Below are 16,959 nucleotides of genomic sequence, written 5' to 3'. Positions count from 1 at the left end.
GAACTCACAACCCAAGATCAAGAGTCTCACGCTCCACTGACTGAGCTAGCCAGGCATCCTGGAATATATTATTTTTTTTTTAATTTTTTTAACGTTTTATTTATTTTTGAGACAGAGAGAGACAGAACATGAACGGGGGAGGGGCAGAGAGAGAGGGAGACACAGAATCGGAAGCAGGCTCCAGGCTCTGAGCCATCAGCCCAGAGCCCGACGTGGGGCTTGAACTCACGGACCGCAAGATCGTGACCTGAGCCGAAGTCGGACGCCCCACCGACTGAGCCACCCAGGCGCCCCTGGAATATATTTTTTAACTGTCTACTTTATCTTTTCCACAAAGGAGGGACAAACGAGGAAGCCCATACTAGTGGTCTGTGTGCTCAAAAGCACTTTTGCGCCTTTTTTCCTCCTACGTGTTCTCATTATGTGCTACCATGCACATAGGCATGTGGATTTAGGTTTTACTTTCCTTGTTGCTTAGGCTTGGAGCTTATGGTGCTCTGTTTCTTTGGGAGCAAAAGGAAACAATACGTGGTGCAGATGTCAACCCAGAGACCTCTGGAAATGGTACAGAAGGAAGAGGTGGGTTCATGCTGACCTTGGTCCTGAAAGCTGTGTGTCGTCATGTGCGTGGGTTATGTGAGTGCAAGAGACTGACCAGTGGCTCTGAGGAACACTAGGGTGTATGAAGGAGGGAAATAAAACCGCCCAGTGATCTCACCAGCCAGAGAAAACCAAACAATGTTGCCATCTTTGTGCATGTGCTGTAGGGACACAGGATAGCTCTACAGTAAACACACAGCCTGCAAAAACCAAAGTGCCCAGTCCTAACCCTAGCCTTGCTATGTACTGGATGTGTGTGAAATGGCAAGAAAAAATGGTGCATTTTTCAACCCCATGGGGTTGTTTCAAGGATATTGGAACATATTACCCAACAAAGCTTTGTGTTTGGACCTGGGTTTCCAGAAAAATGGTCGAGCAATCACTCTGGCAAAACACTTCTCTGACGCAGCAGACAGATGAGTGAAACTGTTCGTCTCCACAATTAGGAGTCTGTGGCGAGCTTTAACAGCTTTTTAAAACAATGTACCTTAAGAAATAAGCCAGCGGAGCTTCAGGACTGTATCATTTACCTCCAGTGATAACAATTAAGAGAGTCATTAGTAATGTTCACACTTAGTCATTGTTTTGTAACTTATGCAACTGACTGAATGGTTTGTCAATAACTTTGTAAGCAACTCAGCATTAAGGGAGTCTTTTCTTTTAAGTTTTTTCAACATTTATTTATTTTGGAGAGAGAAACAGAGAGACAGAATGAGCGGGGGAGGCTCAGAGAGAGAGACACACATACACAGAATCTGAAGCAGGTTCCAGGCTCTGAGCTGTCAGCACAGAGCCTGACGTGGGACTCGAACTCATGAACCAGGAGATCATGACCTGAGCCGAAGTCAGATACTCAACTGGCTGAGCCACCCAGGCACCCCTAAGGGAGTCTTTTTCAACATTTTACTTTTAATTGTAAAAAAAAAAAAAAAAAAAAAAAAAACCATGAAATTTACCATCGTATCCATTTTTAAATGTACAGCTCAGTAGTATTGAGTATATTCACCTTGTTGTACAACAGGTCCCCAGAACTTTTCATCTTGCAAAACTGAAACTCTGTAACCCATTACACATTTAACTCCCCATTCCCCCTCCCCGGGCGCCTTCCCCAGGAAACCACCGTTCTATTTTGTCTGTTTGAATTTGACTATTTTAGATACTTCCTATAAGAAGTATCATACAAGTACTTGTATTTTCGTGACTGGCTTCTCTCCCTTCACATAATGTTCTCAAGATTCATCCCTGTTGTAGCATGTGACTGCAGATTCTTCCTTTTTAAGGCTGAATAATAATCCATTTTATGGAGACATCACATTTTGTTTATCCAATTCATTTGTCAGTGGACACTGGGTTATTTTCATATTCTGTCTGTTATCCATAAATGCTGCTATGAACATGAGTGTGCAAATATCTCTTCTAGACCCTGCCATCAATTATTTTGATTACATATCTATAAGTGGGATGGGGGGGTCTTTGATTATATAAAAAGGAAAAGAAGGTATCAACTTCATTAATATTAAGTTGGGTGAGTTGTTTTGTTTTGTTTCTATGAATGTCCCTGGAGTCAGGCTGCCTGGGTTCAAATCTCAGCTTTAACACTTACCTGCTGTGTGTCCTGGGACAGCTCACTTCACTTCTCTGCTCTCAGTTTTCCCATCTGCAAATAGGAATACTAACAGAACCTACAAACTTCAGGCTTTTGTGCATGTAAGTGACTACATCCTCAAGGACATTATGATGAGTGGGGAAAACCCAACTTCACAGCATTTCATACTGTATGATCCCATTTATATCACATTCTCAAAGTCACAGAATTAGAGTGACAGAGAACAGACCAGTGTTTGTCAGGGCTTGAGGGTGAGGGGAGGGTGTGGTTCTTAAGGGATAACACGAGACACTTTCTTCCTGATGATGCAACAGTTGTGAATCCTGATGGTGGTGATGGGAAAGACAGAGAAAGAGATATAAAAATGATGAAATTCAACTAAGATCTGTAGCAGGCTACTATTGTAGCAAACCCAGTTTTCCGGTTTTGGCAAAGTTTTGTGGTTATGAAAGATGTGACTGAGGGAAACTGGGTGAGAATTCTCTGTACCACTTGGCAACTCTTTGTGAGTCTTGAACTATTTCAAAATAAAACATTAGAACAAAAAAAATGTTTCTGGCACATTGAAAGCGCTCAACGAACATTAATCATCGCGGCCATAGATCTCCCTATGTGCATCTTTCATCTGGTCTTGTTTTCTTTTCAATTTTTTTTTTCCTGGCCAGCTCTAAGCCCCACAAAATTAATAACAAGATCCCTTCAGGAGGGAAAAAAAATGCCTCCCACTAAATTCCCCCAGACTGAAAGTCTTCCCAGCAGAAGGCTTTATAAGCATAGATATAATTATGATTCATCTGTAATTTTCACACCAGCCATTGTTTTACAACTTAGGTAATTATCTAAACAGTGTTTCACAAACCTTGAAACTCACCAGGCATTGCAAAGTTTCCATGCTTATAACAGGAAAAAATAATTAACCAAGTGTTCTGAACACCAGGAGACGCCTTACTTTGTTAAGAGCCCAGCCCGGTGGCGAAAGGCAAGAGAAAAATAAAAACACATCTTTGCATTTGCCTGTTTATGTGCAACGAAACCTTTGAAGATGACCCAAGTAACATATTCTACTTGTTATGTTTTGAATAAGAGGTGAGGACAGGATAGAAGGCGGATATGGTCATGATTTGTCACTGTGTACCTTTTTTTTATAAACATACTTTATTTTTGTACCATGTGGAAATAGTACAATTACCACGTGGAATAGTACAAATACTATTCAAATACTTGGGTAGAAATGATATTACACACACACACACACACACACACACACACAGATTCTCACGCAAGTCTCTCTGAGTTCAAACCTAGCTATTTCTTACTGTGTGGACTTGGGAAATGATTTTAATGTCCTCTGGCCTCAGTTTCCCCTGTTTATCGTGAAGACAGCAACAGCAGCAAGGTTTACGGGAAGATAAACAAGTTAATCCACGTGGAGCCCTTTAAGCAGTTCTACAGAGGATGCATTTAGCATGCATTGGCCAATAATCTTAACATTGCCCCTTTGAGTAAGTGAAAACAAAAAGCTACTTTCTTTTCACCTCTGCTGCAATCCTAACAAACCTAGTCAGAGAGGATTTTACTGAAAAAAAAATTATTTCTTCTTGTAATGGGAAAGTCATACTTCTTTGTTGTTTTCTTTTTTTAATTTTTAAGTTTTACTTCTTATTTTGAGAGAGAGAGAGAGAAAGAGATAGTGAGAGTGTGGGAGGGGCAGAGAGAGACGGGGAGAGAGAATCCCAAGCAGGCTCTGTGCTGTCAGGGCACAGCCCGACATGGGGATCGAACCCACGAAACCATGAGATCATGACCTAAACCGAGATCAAGAGTTGAACACTTAACTGACTGAGCCACCCAGGTGTCCCTGTAGTTTTGTTAAAAAGACAGGTTCGTGATTTTATCCCACTAGATTAATTACAACGACACAAGTGAAACAGTGATTATAATTGCTCGAGGCATGTGAGCTATTTATTATATTATTATTATTGTTATTATTATCATGATCTTAGGTGGGTATCTGGGTGCACAGAGGAGATAGTTCTGGAAGACAACCAGGGTCACCACGACTCACGAATAAACAGACATGATGGTAATTTGTCCAACTTATTAAATCATTACATTGGTAGCAATACTTGGAAATAGCAGTGGCTGAGCTCTGAGGTAGAAATACTTAGTCTCTTGCCCAGGGTCTCACCGGAGCGGGTCTGACCCCACAGGCCACACTCCCTGCCTTTCCCTGTGGAACCTGAGAGACCCAAGATCAAGATCAGGACTTGAGCTCGCCAAGGGCAAGGTTCAGGTGGCTCCCTCCCCCTGTCTGCAAGGAGTTTGCTTGCACCTCTGTCCCCATCTAGCACCAGAACTGGGTGCTGAGACCCACAGTCACCCACCCAGGAGAACTTGGGAATCCTTCCTTTGTGCCTCACCCCTTCAACCTCTTATTCTTTCCCTGTGTGCCTCCAAATCCACAAGGGGGCAGTGTTGCCTAGTGGTTAGGCTCACACAGGGGGCGGGTGATGTGGGGATGAGGGTTCAGATCTCAGTTCTACCACTTAATCAACTTGGTCGACAGGTGAACAGCTATTAGCTTCTCCGTGCCTCATTTTTCATCTGTACAGTGGGGGGGGGCGATAATAGATCCTATTTCATAGGATATTGAGGAGACTGAGCCAGTTAACATTTATGAAGAACCTGGAGCAGTGCCTGGAACAAAATAAGTACTGTTTGTATAGCCTATAAGTTTATATGTAGATGCTCTATGACAGTGTATGACGATTATTGTTGTTGTTTTTCTGGTTTACTTTATCTCTTGTCTCTTTGTGCCTGAGTCTTTCTGTATTTGTGTCCACTTTCTTCCTCCACTGGGGTCACAAACTCTGCTGCTTCCTGGGGCCAGGCAGGTAATGAAAATGAAGGAAACCGCTGGGTGTGGGCCAGAAAACGGGCAAGCTGTTCCCAGGACAGTGGCCACTCAGAACCTGCTGCTGGTGGATCATGACCATGGGAATGCAGACACGATCTTGACTTTTCAAGAGAAGCTTGAAATTTCCTGATCTGTCAATGTTGGTGGCCAATTGAAAAAAAAAAAATGCCCAGAATAGAGAGCCCGGAATAAACCCACACATATGTGGTCAACTGATCTTAGACAAGGGTGCCAAGAATACAGAATGGGAAAAGGACAGCCTCTCCAACAAATGGCATGGGGAAAACTGGATATTCACATGCAAAAAAATGAAACTGGATCCCTGTCTTACACCCTACACAAAAATCAACTCAAAATGGATTAAAGAGGGAGCCTGGGAGGCTCAGTCACTTAAGTGTCCAACTTCGGCTCAGGTCATGATCTCACTGCTTGTGAGTTCGAGCCCCACGTTGGGCTCTGTGCTTAGTGCTCGGAGCCTGGAGCCTGCTTTGGTTTCTGTGTCTCCCTCTCTCTCTCTGTCCTTCTCCCCCACCTCCCAAAAGTAAATAAACATTTTTTTTAATTTTTTGAAAATGGATTAGAGATACAAACAGAAGACCCAACACTGTCCAACTCCTGGAAGAAAATAGGGGGGTTGTCTTGGCAATGATTTCTTGAATAGGACACCAAAATCACAGGCAGCACAAGCCAAAAATAGACAAATGGAATCACATCAACTAAAAAGTGTCTGTTCAGCAAAGGGAACCATCATCAGTGACAGGTGGCCTATGGAGTTTGAGAAAATACTTGCAGACCATATAACCAAGAAGGGGTTAATATCCAAACTATATAAGGAACTCCTTCAATTCAATAGCAAAACAAACAAACAAAAAACCTATAAAACCAGATAACTGGATTTAAAAATGAGTGAAGGACTCGAACAGACATTTCTCCAAAGACGACACAGAAATGACCACCAGGCATATGAAACAATGATGCCACTCATCACCAGGGAAACGGAGATCGAAACCACAAGGAAGTATCACCTTGCACCTGTTAGGATGGCAATTAAAAAAAAAAAAATCCAAGGGGCGCCTGGATGGCTCAGTCAGTTAAGCGTCCAAGTTTGGCTCAGGTCATGATCTCCCGATTTGTGAGTTCGAGCCCCGTGTCGGGCTCTGTGCCAACAGCTCAGAGCCTGGAGCCTGTTTTGGATTCTGTGTCTCCTTCTCTCTCTGCCCCTCCCCTGTTCATGCTCTGTCTCTCTCTGTCTCTCAAAAAATAAATAAATGTTAAAAAAAATTAATAAAAATTAAAAAAAAAATTTAAAACCCACAACAGCAAAAAACCCAACAACGACAACAAAGGTAAGTAAGGAGCATTGGTGAGACTATGGAGATATTGGAATCCTTGTTCACTGTTGGCGGGTATACAAAATGGTGCTACCACTGTGGAAAACAGTGTGGGGGTTTCTCAAAAAATTAAAAGTAGAATTACTATATGATCAGGAATCCCACTTCTGGCTATTGATTCAAAAGAATTGAAATCTGAGTCTCACATTAGGTTAGCGTCACATCTCGTGAAACACTGTTTCAGGTGTTTGCAAAGTAATATTAATATTAATAACAAAAGTGAATTCTTACGAAGTACTTCCCACGTGCACCAGACTCCTCACCAACTGCTTTACAGGTATTAACTAAGTGAATATTCTCAATATTCCATGAGACAAGTAATATATTTATTCCCATTTCACAGATGAGAAACAGAGGCACAGAGAGACTTGGTAACTTGCCCACGGTCACTGACCTAGTGAATGGCAGACCTGAGATTTGAACCTTGAGAGGCTGTCTCTTCATCAGTGTGCAATCAGCTGGGAAATTGTTTCTGTGACTGTAAATCAATTTGTTGCTAAGGGCATTAATTCTTCCCTCCTCGAGGGCATTTGTTCACTCAGCGAATCTTTACTAACAACCTACCACGTGCTAGGCATTGTTCTTGGCCCTGAGGATACAATGGTGACCTTGGCAGGGATGTTTTATCCTCATGGAGGAGCTTGTGTTCCAGTGGAGGAGACAGACACCATGAACAGGTGAAACATTAACGCGTCATGTGATTTTGTGGCAGATAAAACAATCTCCATCGCAAGGGTGTCCTGTGAATATGAGATCTTACTTGGGGACTTTGCGGGTCTGAATAAAGATCTCGAGATGGGGCAGTTACCCCGGGTTATGCTGCTGGGCACAATGAAACCACAAAGGTTCTTACAAGAGAGAGGCAAGAGGCAAGACGGGCTAAGGAATGCAGGTGCTTCCAGAAGCTGAAAAGACAAGGAAATGGAGTCACCCTTAGAGCCTCCAGAAGGAACCAGTCCAGTGAGACTGCCTTTGGACTTCTGGCCTTCTGAACTGTAAGAGAATAAATCGGTGTTGTTTTAAGCCAGTAAATTTGGGATGTTTTTTTACAGCAGCAATAAGAAATTGATATAGATTTATATATAGATAATAAGTTTTATACTGATATTCAGGGCATATATACTGTTAATAAGGATAAAGAAATGGAGCCACTCTAGACACGGGGCCGTCAGGGAAGGATCCTCTGGGGAGGGGATATTTAAGAAGAAACTTGAATAAGGGCAGAGACAGGTAGATATGTGGACAAAGAGCATTCTGGGTAGAAGCAGCAGCCAGCAGCGAGTGCAAAGGTCCTGAGGTGGGGACATGACTTACATATCTAAGAAGCAGTAAGGAGGCAGGTGTGGCTGGAGTGGCCAAGGGGGAGAGGGAGGAAGATGAAGTCAAAGCAAGAACAAAGGGGGACAGAGCATGTGTGGGCCTTTGCGTCATGGTGAAAAGTCTAGCTTCCAGTCTGAGTGTGATCACAAGTCTTTTAGACCAAGTTTGCACGTTAGTTTTCTTTTACAGCCGAGGGCCACTGTAGATCAGCCCAGCCAAGGATCTGTTGTTTCTAGAACTTTTTATTAGAGATCAGTGACTCTTCTGGGGACCAAGAAAAACAGGGGGGGAAAAATGTCACTGCGTCCCCTCCCCTACCTCCACAAACAGTTTAAAAAGTGCTTCTGGCAGTTTCCACTTAAGATCATTTAATACCAGGGTGCCTGGGTGGTTGAGTCGGTGGAGCATCCAATTTCAGCTCTGGTCATGATCTGATCTCACAACTCACGAGTTCGAGCCCCACATTGGGCTCTGTACTGACAGCTCAGAGCCTGGAGCCTGCTTTGGATTCTGTCTCCACCTTTCTCTGCCTCTCTCCCTTTCTCTCTTTCAAATATAAAAAACATTAAAAAATAATAAAAAATAAAAAAAGATCACTTACTACCACTCAAGCTTTGATCTATTTGATTTGGTTCCTATGTTCTCCAAATCAGCCCTGTCCAATCAAAATAGAACATGAACCAAATATGTAATTTAAAATTTTCTAGTAGTCACATTCTAAAAGGGGGGAAAAGAAAGCAAAAGTTTAATTTTAGTAATATATATTTTTTTAATTTAGAGAGAGAGAGAGAGAGAGTGCGAGCGGGGGTGGGGGGGGGAACGGAGAGAATCTTAAGCAGACTCTATGCTCAGTGCAAAGCCTGATGCGAGGCTTGATTGCATGACCCTGGGATCATGACCTGAGCAGAAATCAAGAGTCAGATGCTCAACTGAATGAGCCACTCAGGCGCCCCAGTAATATTTTTATCTTAACCCAACGTATCCAAATTATGATCATTCCAACATGTAATCAATACAAAATTAATAAAATAGTTTACAATCTTTTATACCAAGTCTTCAAAATCCACTGAATACTTTACACCTGCAACAGCATCCCCATCCAAATACTAAGTTTTCATCAGAAATAATTGATGTCGGGGCGCCTGGGTGGCTCAGTCGGTTAAGCGTCCGACTTCAGCTCAGGTCATGGTCTCACAGTTTGTAAGTTCAAGCCCTGCGTCGGGCTCTGTGCTGACAGCTCAGAGCCTGGAGCCTGTTTCGGATTCTGTGTCTCCTTCTCTCTCTGCCCCTCCCCGCTCATGCTCTGTCTCTCTCTGTCTCAAAAATAAATTTAAAAAAATTTCGAGGGGCGCCTGGGTGGCTCAGTCGGTTAAGCGGCCGACTTCGGCTCAGGTCACGATCTCACGGTCCGTGAGTTCGAGCCCTGCATCGGGCTCTGTGCTGATGGCTCAGAGCCTGGAACCTGTTTCAGATTCTGTGTCTCCCTCTCTCTCTGACCCTCCCCCGTTCATGCTTTGTCTCTCGCTGTCTCAAAAATACATAAACGTTAAAAAAAATTTTAAAAAAAATTAGAAATAATTGATGTCTACGCAGAGCCTATAAAACTTAGATTTGAAACAGTAGATTCTTGTAGCCAGATGGTTCCAGATGTGCTTAAGACCTTTTCAAAAACTGAATCAGGATTCAATGCTTACACTTAAATTAGTTAAAATTTGGGGGCGTCTGGGTGGCTCGGTTGGTTAAGCATCTGCCTTTGGCTCAGGTCACGATCTCACCGTTTGTGGGTCTGAGCCCCGCGTCGGGCTCTGTGCTGACAGCTCAGAGCCTGGAGCCTGCTTCGGATTCTGTGTCTCCCTCTCACTCTGCCCCTCCCCCACTCACACTCTGTCTCTGTCTCTCTCTCAAAAAGAGATAAACATTAACAAAAATAAATACACTAGTTACAATTGAATAAAAGTTCAAAGCTCGTTGTTCTACCACACTTGCTACGTTTCAAGTGCTCAGTAGCCACCTGTGGCTGGTGGCTGCTGTGTTGAGTGAAGCCGATCTAAAACCCAGGCAGATCTAAATCCACCTGGCAGGAAATGTCTCAGTCACTTCTGGGGTCTCCTGTCCTCCTCTGCAAGGTAGCGACAGAAAACTCAACTTGGTTGGTGCTAGAAAAATGGGGGGGGGGAGTGTCCAGGCCTTTGGTACGTGGGGTTCCATCTTAACTTCTGCTCCTTTGGTATTTGCTGAGGTCCCTCTCAAACCCTGTTGCTGCAGAGGGGCTGGGACATGCCCCCCGTGGTGGTCCCTACAACCCACAGCCATCCTGCCATTGTGCATGTGGTCAGGATACGTTTCCTGTGGCTCTCCAGGGTGGAGCAGGCTACAATTCTCTCTGTGCCCAGTAAGACTCTGTGCCACCAGGAGACTGAACACAAGCAGATAACTGGAGACAGAGCTAGAGAACCAGACAGGCACCAAGAAAAAGCGAGCGACAGAGAGAGACAGGGTCAGAGAGACAGAGAAGCGCAGACATTCATGCTTCATCACCACCGTCATCTGTCGCCCAACCCCTCATCAGCGCTGTCCACACCTGCTCCTTAGGTGATCTCACACAACCCCATGGCTCTAAACACCACTTCTCCGCTATGACTCCCCACTGCTTCTCGCCAGCGCTGACCTCTGCCTGCCCATGCATCCAACCGCTTGGCTCCCGACAGGCACCCCCGGCTCAGCCCTTGCCCCCACACCTCTTTGCCCGCTTCCACAAATGGCACCACAAGTGGGCAGACCAAGCCTCGGAGACACCCTTGGCGCCTCCTTTCCCCTCCCTCCCCATTTCCCACCTGTCGGTGAGCATGTTGACTCTACCTCCCCGCGATGAGCCCTGCGCCCATTCATTCTTCTTCTCCCTGGACCACAGCATCGCCCACCTGGGCTGCTGTCACCTTCCGCCTTCGTGTCGGTGTCTGCTCCCTTCTCACCCTACGGTCATTCTTCTCCACGCAGGATGTGTCTTAAAAGTAAATAAGATCGTGTCACTCCCTTCTACCCCTGTGCTTAAAACCCATTGCCCTGAAAATAAACCCAAATTTCTTCCCCAGCATTTACACCCCTGCATCATCTGCCCCGTTCCTTCTCCTTGCTCTGACTCGCATACCCCGACTTCTCTCTTTTTCCTGCAAGGCTCACACGGCCCGGCGGCTGTCCACCTAAATGTCCCTTCTTCTGTCTCCCCAACCATCATCTTGTCCGCAGAAGGTCCCCCTCCCCCGCCCCCGTCACTCTACGGTCACCTGTGTTCTCTGCACACACACGACTGCCAGATATTGCCTTGTACTTTTTCTGCTTGTCTGTCTCCCCCACTAGGATGTGAGCCCCGTGAGCACCAGAATTTGCTTGCTCCGTCCTGTGTCTCAAGTTGGGACAGCAGGAGCTCAGAGCATGGCAGGTGTGCAATTGCTCTTTACCGAGCGAGGGCTTCGTCTTACTCCCACTTACTGGGCACCTACGATATGCCTGACACGATGCCAAGGCACTTTCCCTGCGCTATGTCTTTGGAGGTATCTGGGGAGCAAGGAATAACAGTGCCCCTGTTTTACAGATGAGAAAATGGAGGCTTAGAGGGATTCAGTCACCCCAGGGTTTCAAAGGTAAACCATGAGGCAGTCTGGATTTGAACCCAGAAAGGTTTGCTGGGAAGCACAGCAGGGGACAGGGAGAAAGAGAGAGAGAGAGAGAGAGAGAGAGAGAGAGAGAGAGAGATTTAGTAAGAAGGAAAATAAGAGACCATGAGACAGAGAAAATGAAAGAGAACAGGAGAGAATACGAATACGAAGGAATGAGACACAGAACCAAGAAAGAAGTGAGGCTCTGAGTCCCCTCTGGGTCGCTGCTCCCAGCCCCTGGAGCCCCCTGACCTTAGCCTGACACCAGGGCAGCCCCGAGAGCTCTGAGATGGAAACTTGCAGCACCTGACCCCAGGAATGTGTCCCCAGGGGGCAGGCCAGCCCAGCCGGGGATGCTTATAAGTCCCATGGGGGCCCCTTCAGGAGGCAGCAGGCGGGAGCACAGCCCAGCGCAGGATCCCGGAGCCCAGAGGCAGCGAGGTGAGCGTCCCCGCGCTGCCCGTCCCGCCCACCGCCCCTAAGGGCGCAGGCTCCCTACAGCTCCGCGTCACTGTGAACCTCAGCCCCCAGACCCTGGGTCTCTAGGTCTCTCCAAAAAGGTCTCTCGCTCTCTCTAGTTAGGAATGTCTCTTCATCACTCTCTCTGGCTCTGCTCTGTTTTTCTGAATATCTCTGTCCGTGACTCTGGCTCTCAGTCTGTCTGTGATTATCTCTCCAAGTGCTCTGCCTCTGTCCCAAGTCCGACCCGAGGGGCCACGTCTCCATGCTCCTACTCTTCCAGTTTAGAGACAGAGGGACACTTCCTCCGTCGCTTCCTCTCCACCTAATTCTCTCTCTTTCCACCTTTCTTTCCCTCTTTCTCTCTCCCTCTCTAAATCTCTCTAGGTTCTGGGGCTCCGGGCTAGGATCTCCAAACCACGATGCGGGTGTTGGAGGGCAGGGGTGGCATACATAGGTCCTTGTCTGACCAATAATATCCTTAAGGGGACAGTAAGAGAGGGAGACAGAGAAAGATGGAGAGGTTTGGGCTGTGAGTCCCCCAGACTCACCAGAGACTGACCCTCGTGCCCAGGTGCTGACGTGATGACCACAGCAGGAAACCCCTGGGGCTGGTTCCTGGGGTACCTCATCCTTGGTGTCACAGGTATCTGAGTGTGTGTTGTGGGTGTGGCTGTCTGTGCCTGAGGGCACAGTGTTTGTCACCGTGCAGGCATGACTCAGTGTCCTCCTGGGTATGACTAAAGCTGCCTGTGTGACAGAACTGGGACCGTTGCTCTCTGGTTACACACATGGGATTCCTTGTATCATAGGGAGTTTCTGTGTGTGCCATTGGTGTACTGTGTGTGTGTGTGTGTGTGTGTGTGTGTGTGTGTGTGGTTTGCACGCCTCTGTGTGTGACACGGTGTGATGGGCTGTGTGGTCAAACCCGTGAGAGTCACTGTGTTACTGGGTGAAGGTCAGACGGCCTGGGCCTCTGAATATGCGGCGGAGTGACAACGGTGGATGACGCTGTGAGGACACGGGAAGCCCAGGGTGCCGCTGACAGGGAGGTCGTGCTTCTGGGGGAGTCGCCCATTGCCGGAAACCTGTGCCTACTTCCCGGTCTCTGATCCACGGACTCCCAGGGGCCCACGTCGCCCCGGGGTTTCTGTGTGAGCCGGCTTGTCGCTGGTGCGACTGTGGAGGAGGCTGAGCCGGGGAGGGAGTGACTCTGAGGGCCACCAAGAGCGACACTGCTTCCTTGAGCGTCTGACTGTGTCATCCTCGTCTCTGCACCCTATATGAGGGGTTCTGCTTACGCTAGGGGACTGTGGCCCCGGGTACTGCACGAGACTGGTGTGGCACTTGTGGGGGAGCGGGGGGCGGGGGGAGGGAGAGACAGAGGGGATGGCAGGTGGGTCTTGGAGATGGGTGTGACTGGCTCAAAGCTCAAACTCCCCTGGAAGACAGACCCTTCTCCTTTATTCTGATCTCCGCTTCCGGAGTCGTATCCGACCCCAAGAAGCCTGATCTGGCCCAGAAAATCCCTGCACCAGGACCCCGCCCCCGGGAGGTCTAGTCCCACCTCCTGAGCCGGCCTCCGCACTCCTCACACCGCCCCTGGGATCCCTGACTCCACCCATGAAGTCCTGGCCCCGCCCCTCAGCCCCGCCCCGCGGCACTGGCCCCGCCCCCTGCACTGTGATCCCCGCCCCCAAGAGCTCTAGTCCTGCCTTTTGAGCCTGCCCGCCAGCCGGGCCCACGCCCCCGCATCGATCCCTGCGCTTAGGAGCCCTGTTTCCACCCTGAGACCATCCCCGGTCCTGACGAGACCCTTGAAGCCATGACCACGCCCCTAGCCCGTGGCCACGTGCCCAGGAGCCCGGTTTCCACCCGGAGCCCGCCCCCATCCCTGATCCGCCCTCAGGATCCCAGGCCTCGGGTGGCGGCAACCACATCATTAACGGCGAGGACTGCATCCCGCACTCGCAGCCCTGGCAGGCGGCGCTGTTCACGGAAGACGAATTTTTCTGCGGGGGCGTCCTGGTGCATCCGCAATGGGTGCTGTCAGCCGCACACTGTTTCCAGAAGTGAGTGCCAGCCTGGGTGGGGGCGGAGGCAAGGGCCCGGAGCAGGGTGGATGGAGTGGCGGGGGTGGGGAGGAGGGGTGCCTTGGAAGTAACTTTAGCTCAGCCTCGGTGCAGACAGCGGAAATCTCTGTAAAGCAAGACTCTGCAAGGGAAGTGGGGGCTGTTGGCTTTGGAAAGACTCAGGCAGCCCAAGAGCGAAATCCCAGCTCAGCTGCTGAGTCACTAGTGAGTTAAGACAAATTCTCGTCGCTGGATAAATTGGGTGTGTGGGCGAGGATTTGAGATCACAGATGGGTAGCTCCAGGCGCCGCGCTTAGCGAGGAGGATGGGGTTGGGATAATGGGGGTGGGGGGGGCGGGGAGATGGGGTTGTGGAGATAACGGTGTTGCCACGAAACTAATCCGTCCGCCATGGCCCTCAGGTCCTACACCATCGGTCTGGGACTGCACAGTCTTGAGGCCAGCCAAGAGCCAGGCAGCGTGATGATGGAGGCCACCTTCTCCATACAGCACCCAGAATACAACAAACCTTTTATCGCCAACGACCTCATGCTCATCAAGTTGGAAGAGTCGGTGCCCGGGTCGGATGCCATCCAGAACATCAGCATCGCCTCCCAGTGCCCGACCGCTGGGGATTCTTGCCTCGTTTCTGGCTGGGGTCAGCTGATGAATGGTGAGCTCACGAGTGTGCGTGTGTCCGCCCTCTCTGAGGGGTTCTCCTCCCGGCCAGAGGGGCTGACCCCGGGCTCTTCGTCGCAGGCAGGCAGCCCCAAGTGCTCCAGTGCGTGAACATCTCGGTGGTGCCCGAGGAGATCTGCAGCGCGTTCTATGCCTCCGTGTTTCACCCCAGCATGTTCTGTGCCGGGGGAGGACAGGACCGGAAGGACTCCTGCAGGGTGAGAGATGGGGGACAGGGGAAGGAGGGGAGGGGACGGGTGGGGGGCAGAGACACACAGGGGTACAGGGGAGAAACAGACACGGGGAGATGAATGGAGAGAGACAGAAATAAACATGAGAGTAAAGAGAAGCAAAGAGAGAATGAGAAATAGAGACAGAGATAGTGGAGGCAAACACACACACACACACACACACACACACACACACAGAAGTACCTCAGAGAGAAACAGAGAGATAGACTCATAGAGATGAAATGCAAAGAGAAATAGGGGATTAAAAAAAAAAAAACAGAATATGCAAAGAGATGCAGAGAGGCATAGAGACTCTGGGAGTCAGGGACAGGAAAACAAGCCATAGGGGAAGATTAAAAAAAAACAAAACAAAACAAAAAAAAACAGAATAACAACAAACCCAGGAGAATCCAGCGGCTGTTGGGACCTAGGGGAGCAGAATTCCCTACGGTCAGGGCTCTGGAAGGGACCTCTGAGGTGTGTGCGGTTATCTTTTATTTCCCTATCTTAGTCTCTTGGTGTCACTGGTTCCCTTCTGACTTCAATCTGTCTCCACCTCTCCGTGTTTTGGATTCTCCCTCTCTCTCCAACAACAGGGTGACTCTGGGGGCCCCCTGGTCTGCAACGGGTCCCTTCAGGGCCTCGTGTCTTTTGGACAAGTCCAGTGTGGCCAACCCTATGTGCCAAGCGTCTACACCAACCTCTGCAAGTTCACTGACTGGATACAGAAAACCATTCAGGACAATTAACTTCTAGAACTTGGACCCAAGAAACTCAACCCCTAAATATAGGCTGCAGAAGGGATTCAGGAATTTGGATTCCCAGTACCTTCCTGCCTCAGGCCCAGGAGTCTAGGTTCCCAACCCCCTTCTCCCTTAGCCCCAGGAATCCAATCCCACCAAGAATCTTTTCCTGTACTCAGTGCCCCCTAGTGGCACAATGTTGACCCAGCCTTACCAGCGGCAGAGAAAGTTGTTGTTTCATTTTTGTCCCTTCTCTTAAGCCCAAAAATAAAGTCTAAGAGAAACACAGGCTCTGTTTGGACTGTCCTCCTCACTTCCATTCCAATTCAAAGGATTCTAGCAAATAGCTTTTCCTCCTTGGGCCTCAGTTTCCCCCAGGAGGGCCATTGGATTCCCAAAGAAGGAGATAATGTTTGAGAGGTTAAGAGAATCTGATTCTGTGGATGTTACCCAATTTCAAAAAAGTCAAGTCAGCAAATGGCAAATTAATGAGGTTTTTTCCTTGCTTGGTTTATTTACCTATGGTTGACTTATTTTGGTTTTATCTTCCTAAGTGCATTTTAAGAAGTTTTCATTTGTATCTGCCTCAGAACCCTGCTGCTGTAACTAGGGGATGGTGAGAAGAATCATGGAGAGATATGGAGACTGAGGGCAGAGATGGGAGGGGGGAGACTGAGGGCCCAAGGAATTGTTATCATACTCTTTCCTGATAAATTATATATTTTTTTTTCAATGTTTTTTATTTATTTTTGGGACAGAGAGAGACAGAGCATGAAAGGGGGAGGGGCAGAGAGAGAGGGAGACACAGAATCGGAAACAGGCTCCAGGCTCTGAGCCATCAGCCCAGAGCCCGACGCGGGGCTCGAACTCACGGACCGCGAGATCGTGACCTGGCTGAAGTCGGAGGCTTAACTGACTGCGCCACCCAGGCGCCCCATATTAATAAGAACATACTACCAAGAATTTCTATTCAAGAATATATTAATAAGTATATTATTTGGGAATCTATTCATCTGGAGATATTCCTCAAAATATACAGAGTAAGGAGTAAAATAACTAATAGTGAAAAAAAAACCATCCCCACTCATCAAAAAGGACTTAAAGATGTTTCTCAGGGGTGCCTGAGTGGCTCAATCAGTTGAGCATCCGACTCTTGGTTGCAGCTTGGGTCAGGATCCCAAGGCTTGCATCAAGCCCCATGCTGGGGTCCACACTAAGTGTGAAGCCTGCTTAAGATTCTCTCTCTCTCTCTCTCTCTCTCTCTCTCCCTCTCTCTCTCTCTCTCTCT

At 48.0% G+C, this 16,959-nt stretch overlaps 1 protein-coding gene across 2 annotated transcripts; it reads left to right on the top strand.

Moving 5' to 3' along the window:
* The first annotated feature begins 7,174 nt into the window (after window positions 1–7,174).
* On the top strand, window positions 7,175–15,960 carry KLK4 (kallikrein related peptidase 4). Of its 2 annotated transcripts, XM_019425515.2 has the most exons (7): window positions 7,175–7,509; window positions 11,821–11,931; window positions 12,524–12,595; window positions 13,859–14,021; window positions 14,443–14,693; window positions 14,780–14,916; window positions 15,525–15,960. In XM_019425515.2, exons 2-7 carry the CDS (start codon window positions 11,844–11,846, stop codon window positions 15,675–15,677), a joined length of 864 nt encoding a protein of 287 aa, XP_019281060.1. In that variant the 5' UTR covers window positions 7,175–7,509; window positions 11,821–11,843; the 3' UTR covers window positions 15,678–15,960. The 2 variants fall into 2 exon arrangements, with proteins under 2 accessions (XP_019281060.1, XP_019281061.1); XM_019425516.1 differs by lacking the exons at window positions 7,175–7,509; window positions 11,821–11,931; window positions 12,524–12,595; window positions 13,859–14,021 and adding an exon at window positions 14,123–14,246.
* The last annotated feature ends 999 nt before the right edge of the window (window positions 15,961–16,959 follow it).

This window comes from Panthera pardus, unplaced genomic scaffold (assembly GCF_024362965.1).
Source record: "Panthera pardus isolate Hobbes unplaced genomic scaffold, ASM2436296v1 HiC_scaffold_18, whole genome shotgun sequence".
Lineage (NCBI taxonomy): Eukaryota > Metazoa > Chordata > Mammalia > Carnivora > Felidae > Panthera > Panthera pardus.
The sequence above is the reverse complement of the archived record's forward strand: the minus strand, read 5'-3'. Positions and strand labels throughout refer to the sequence as shown.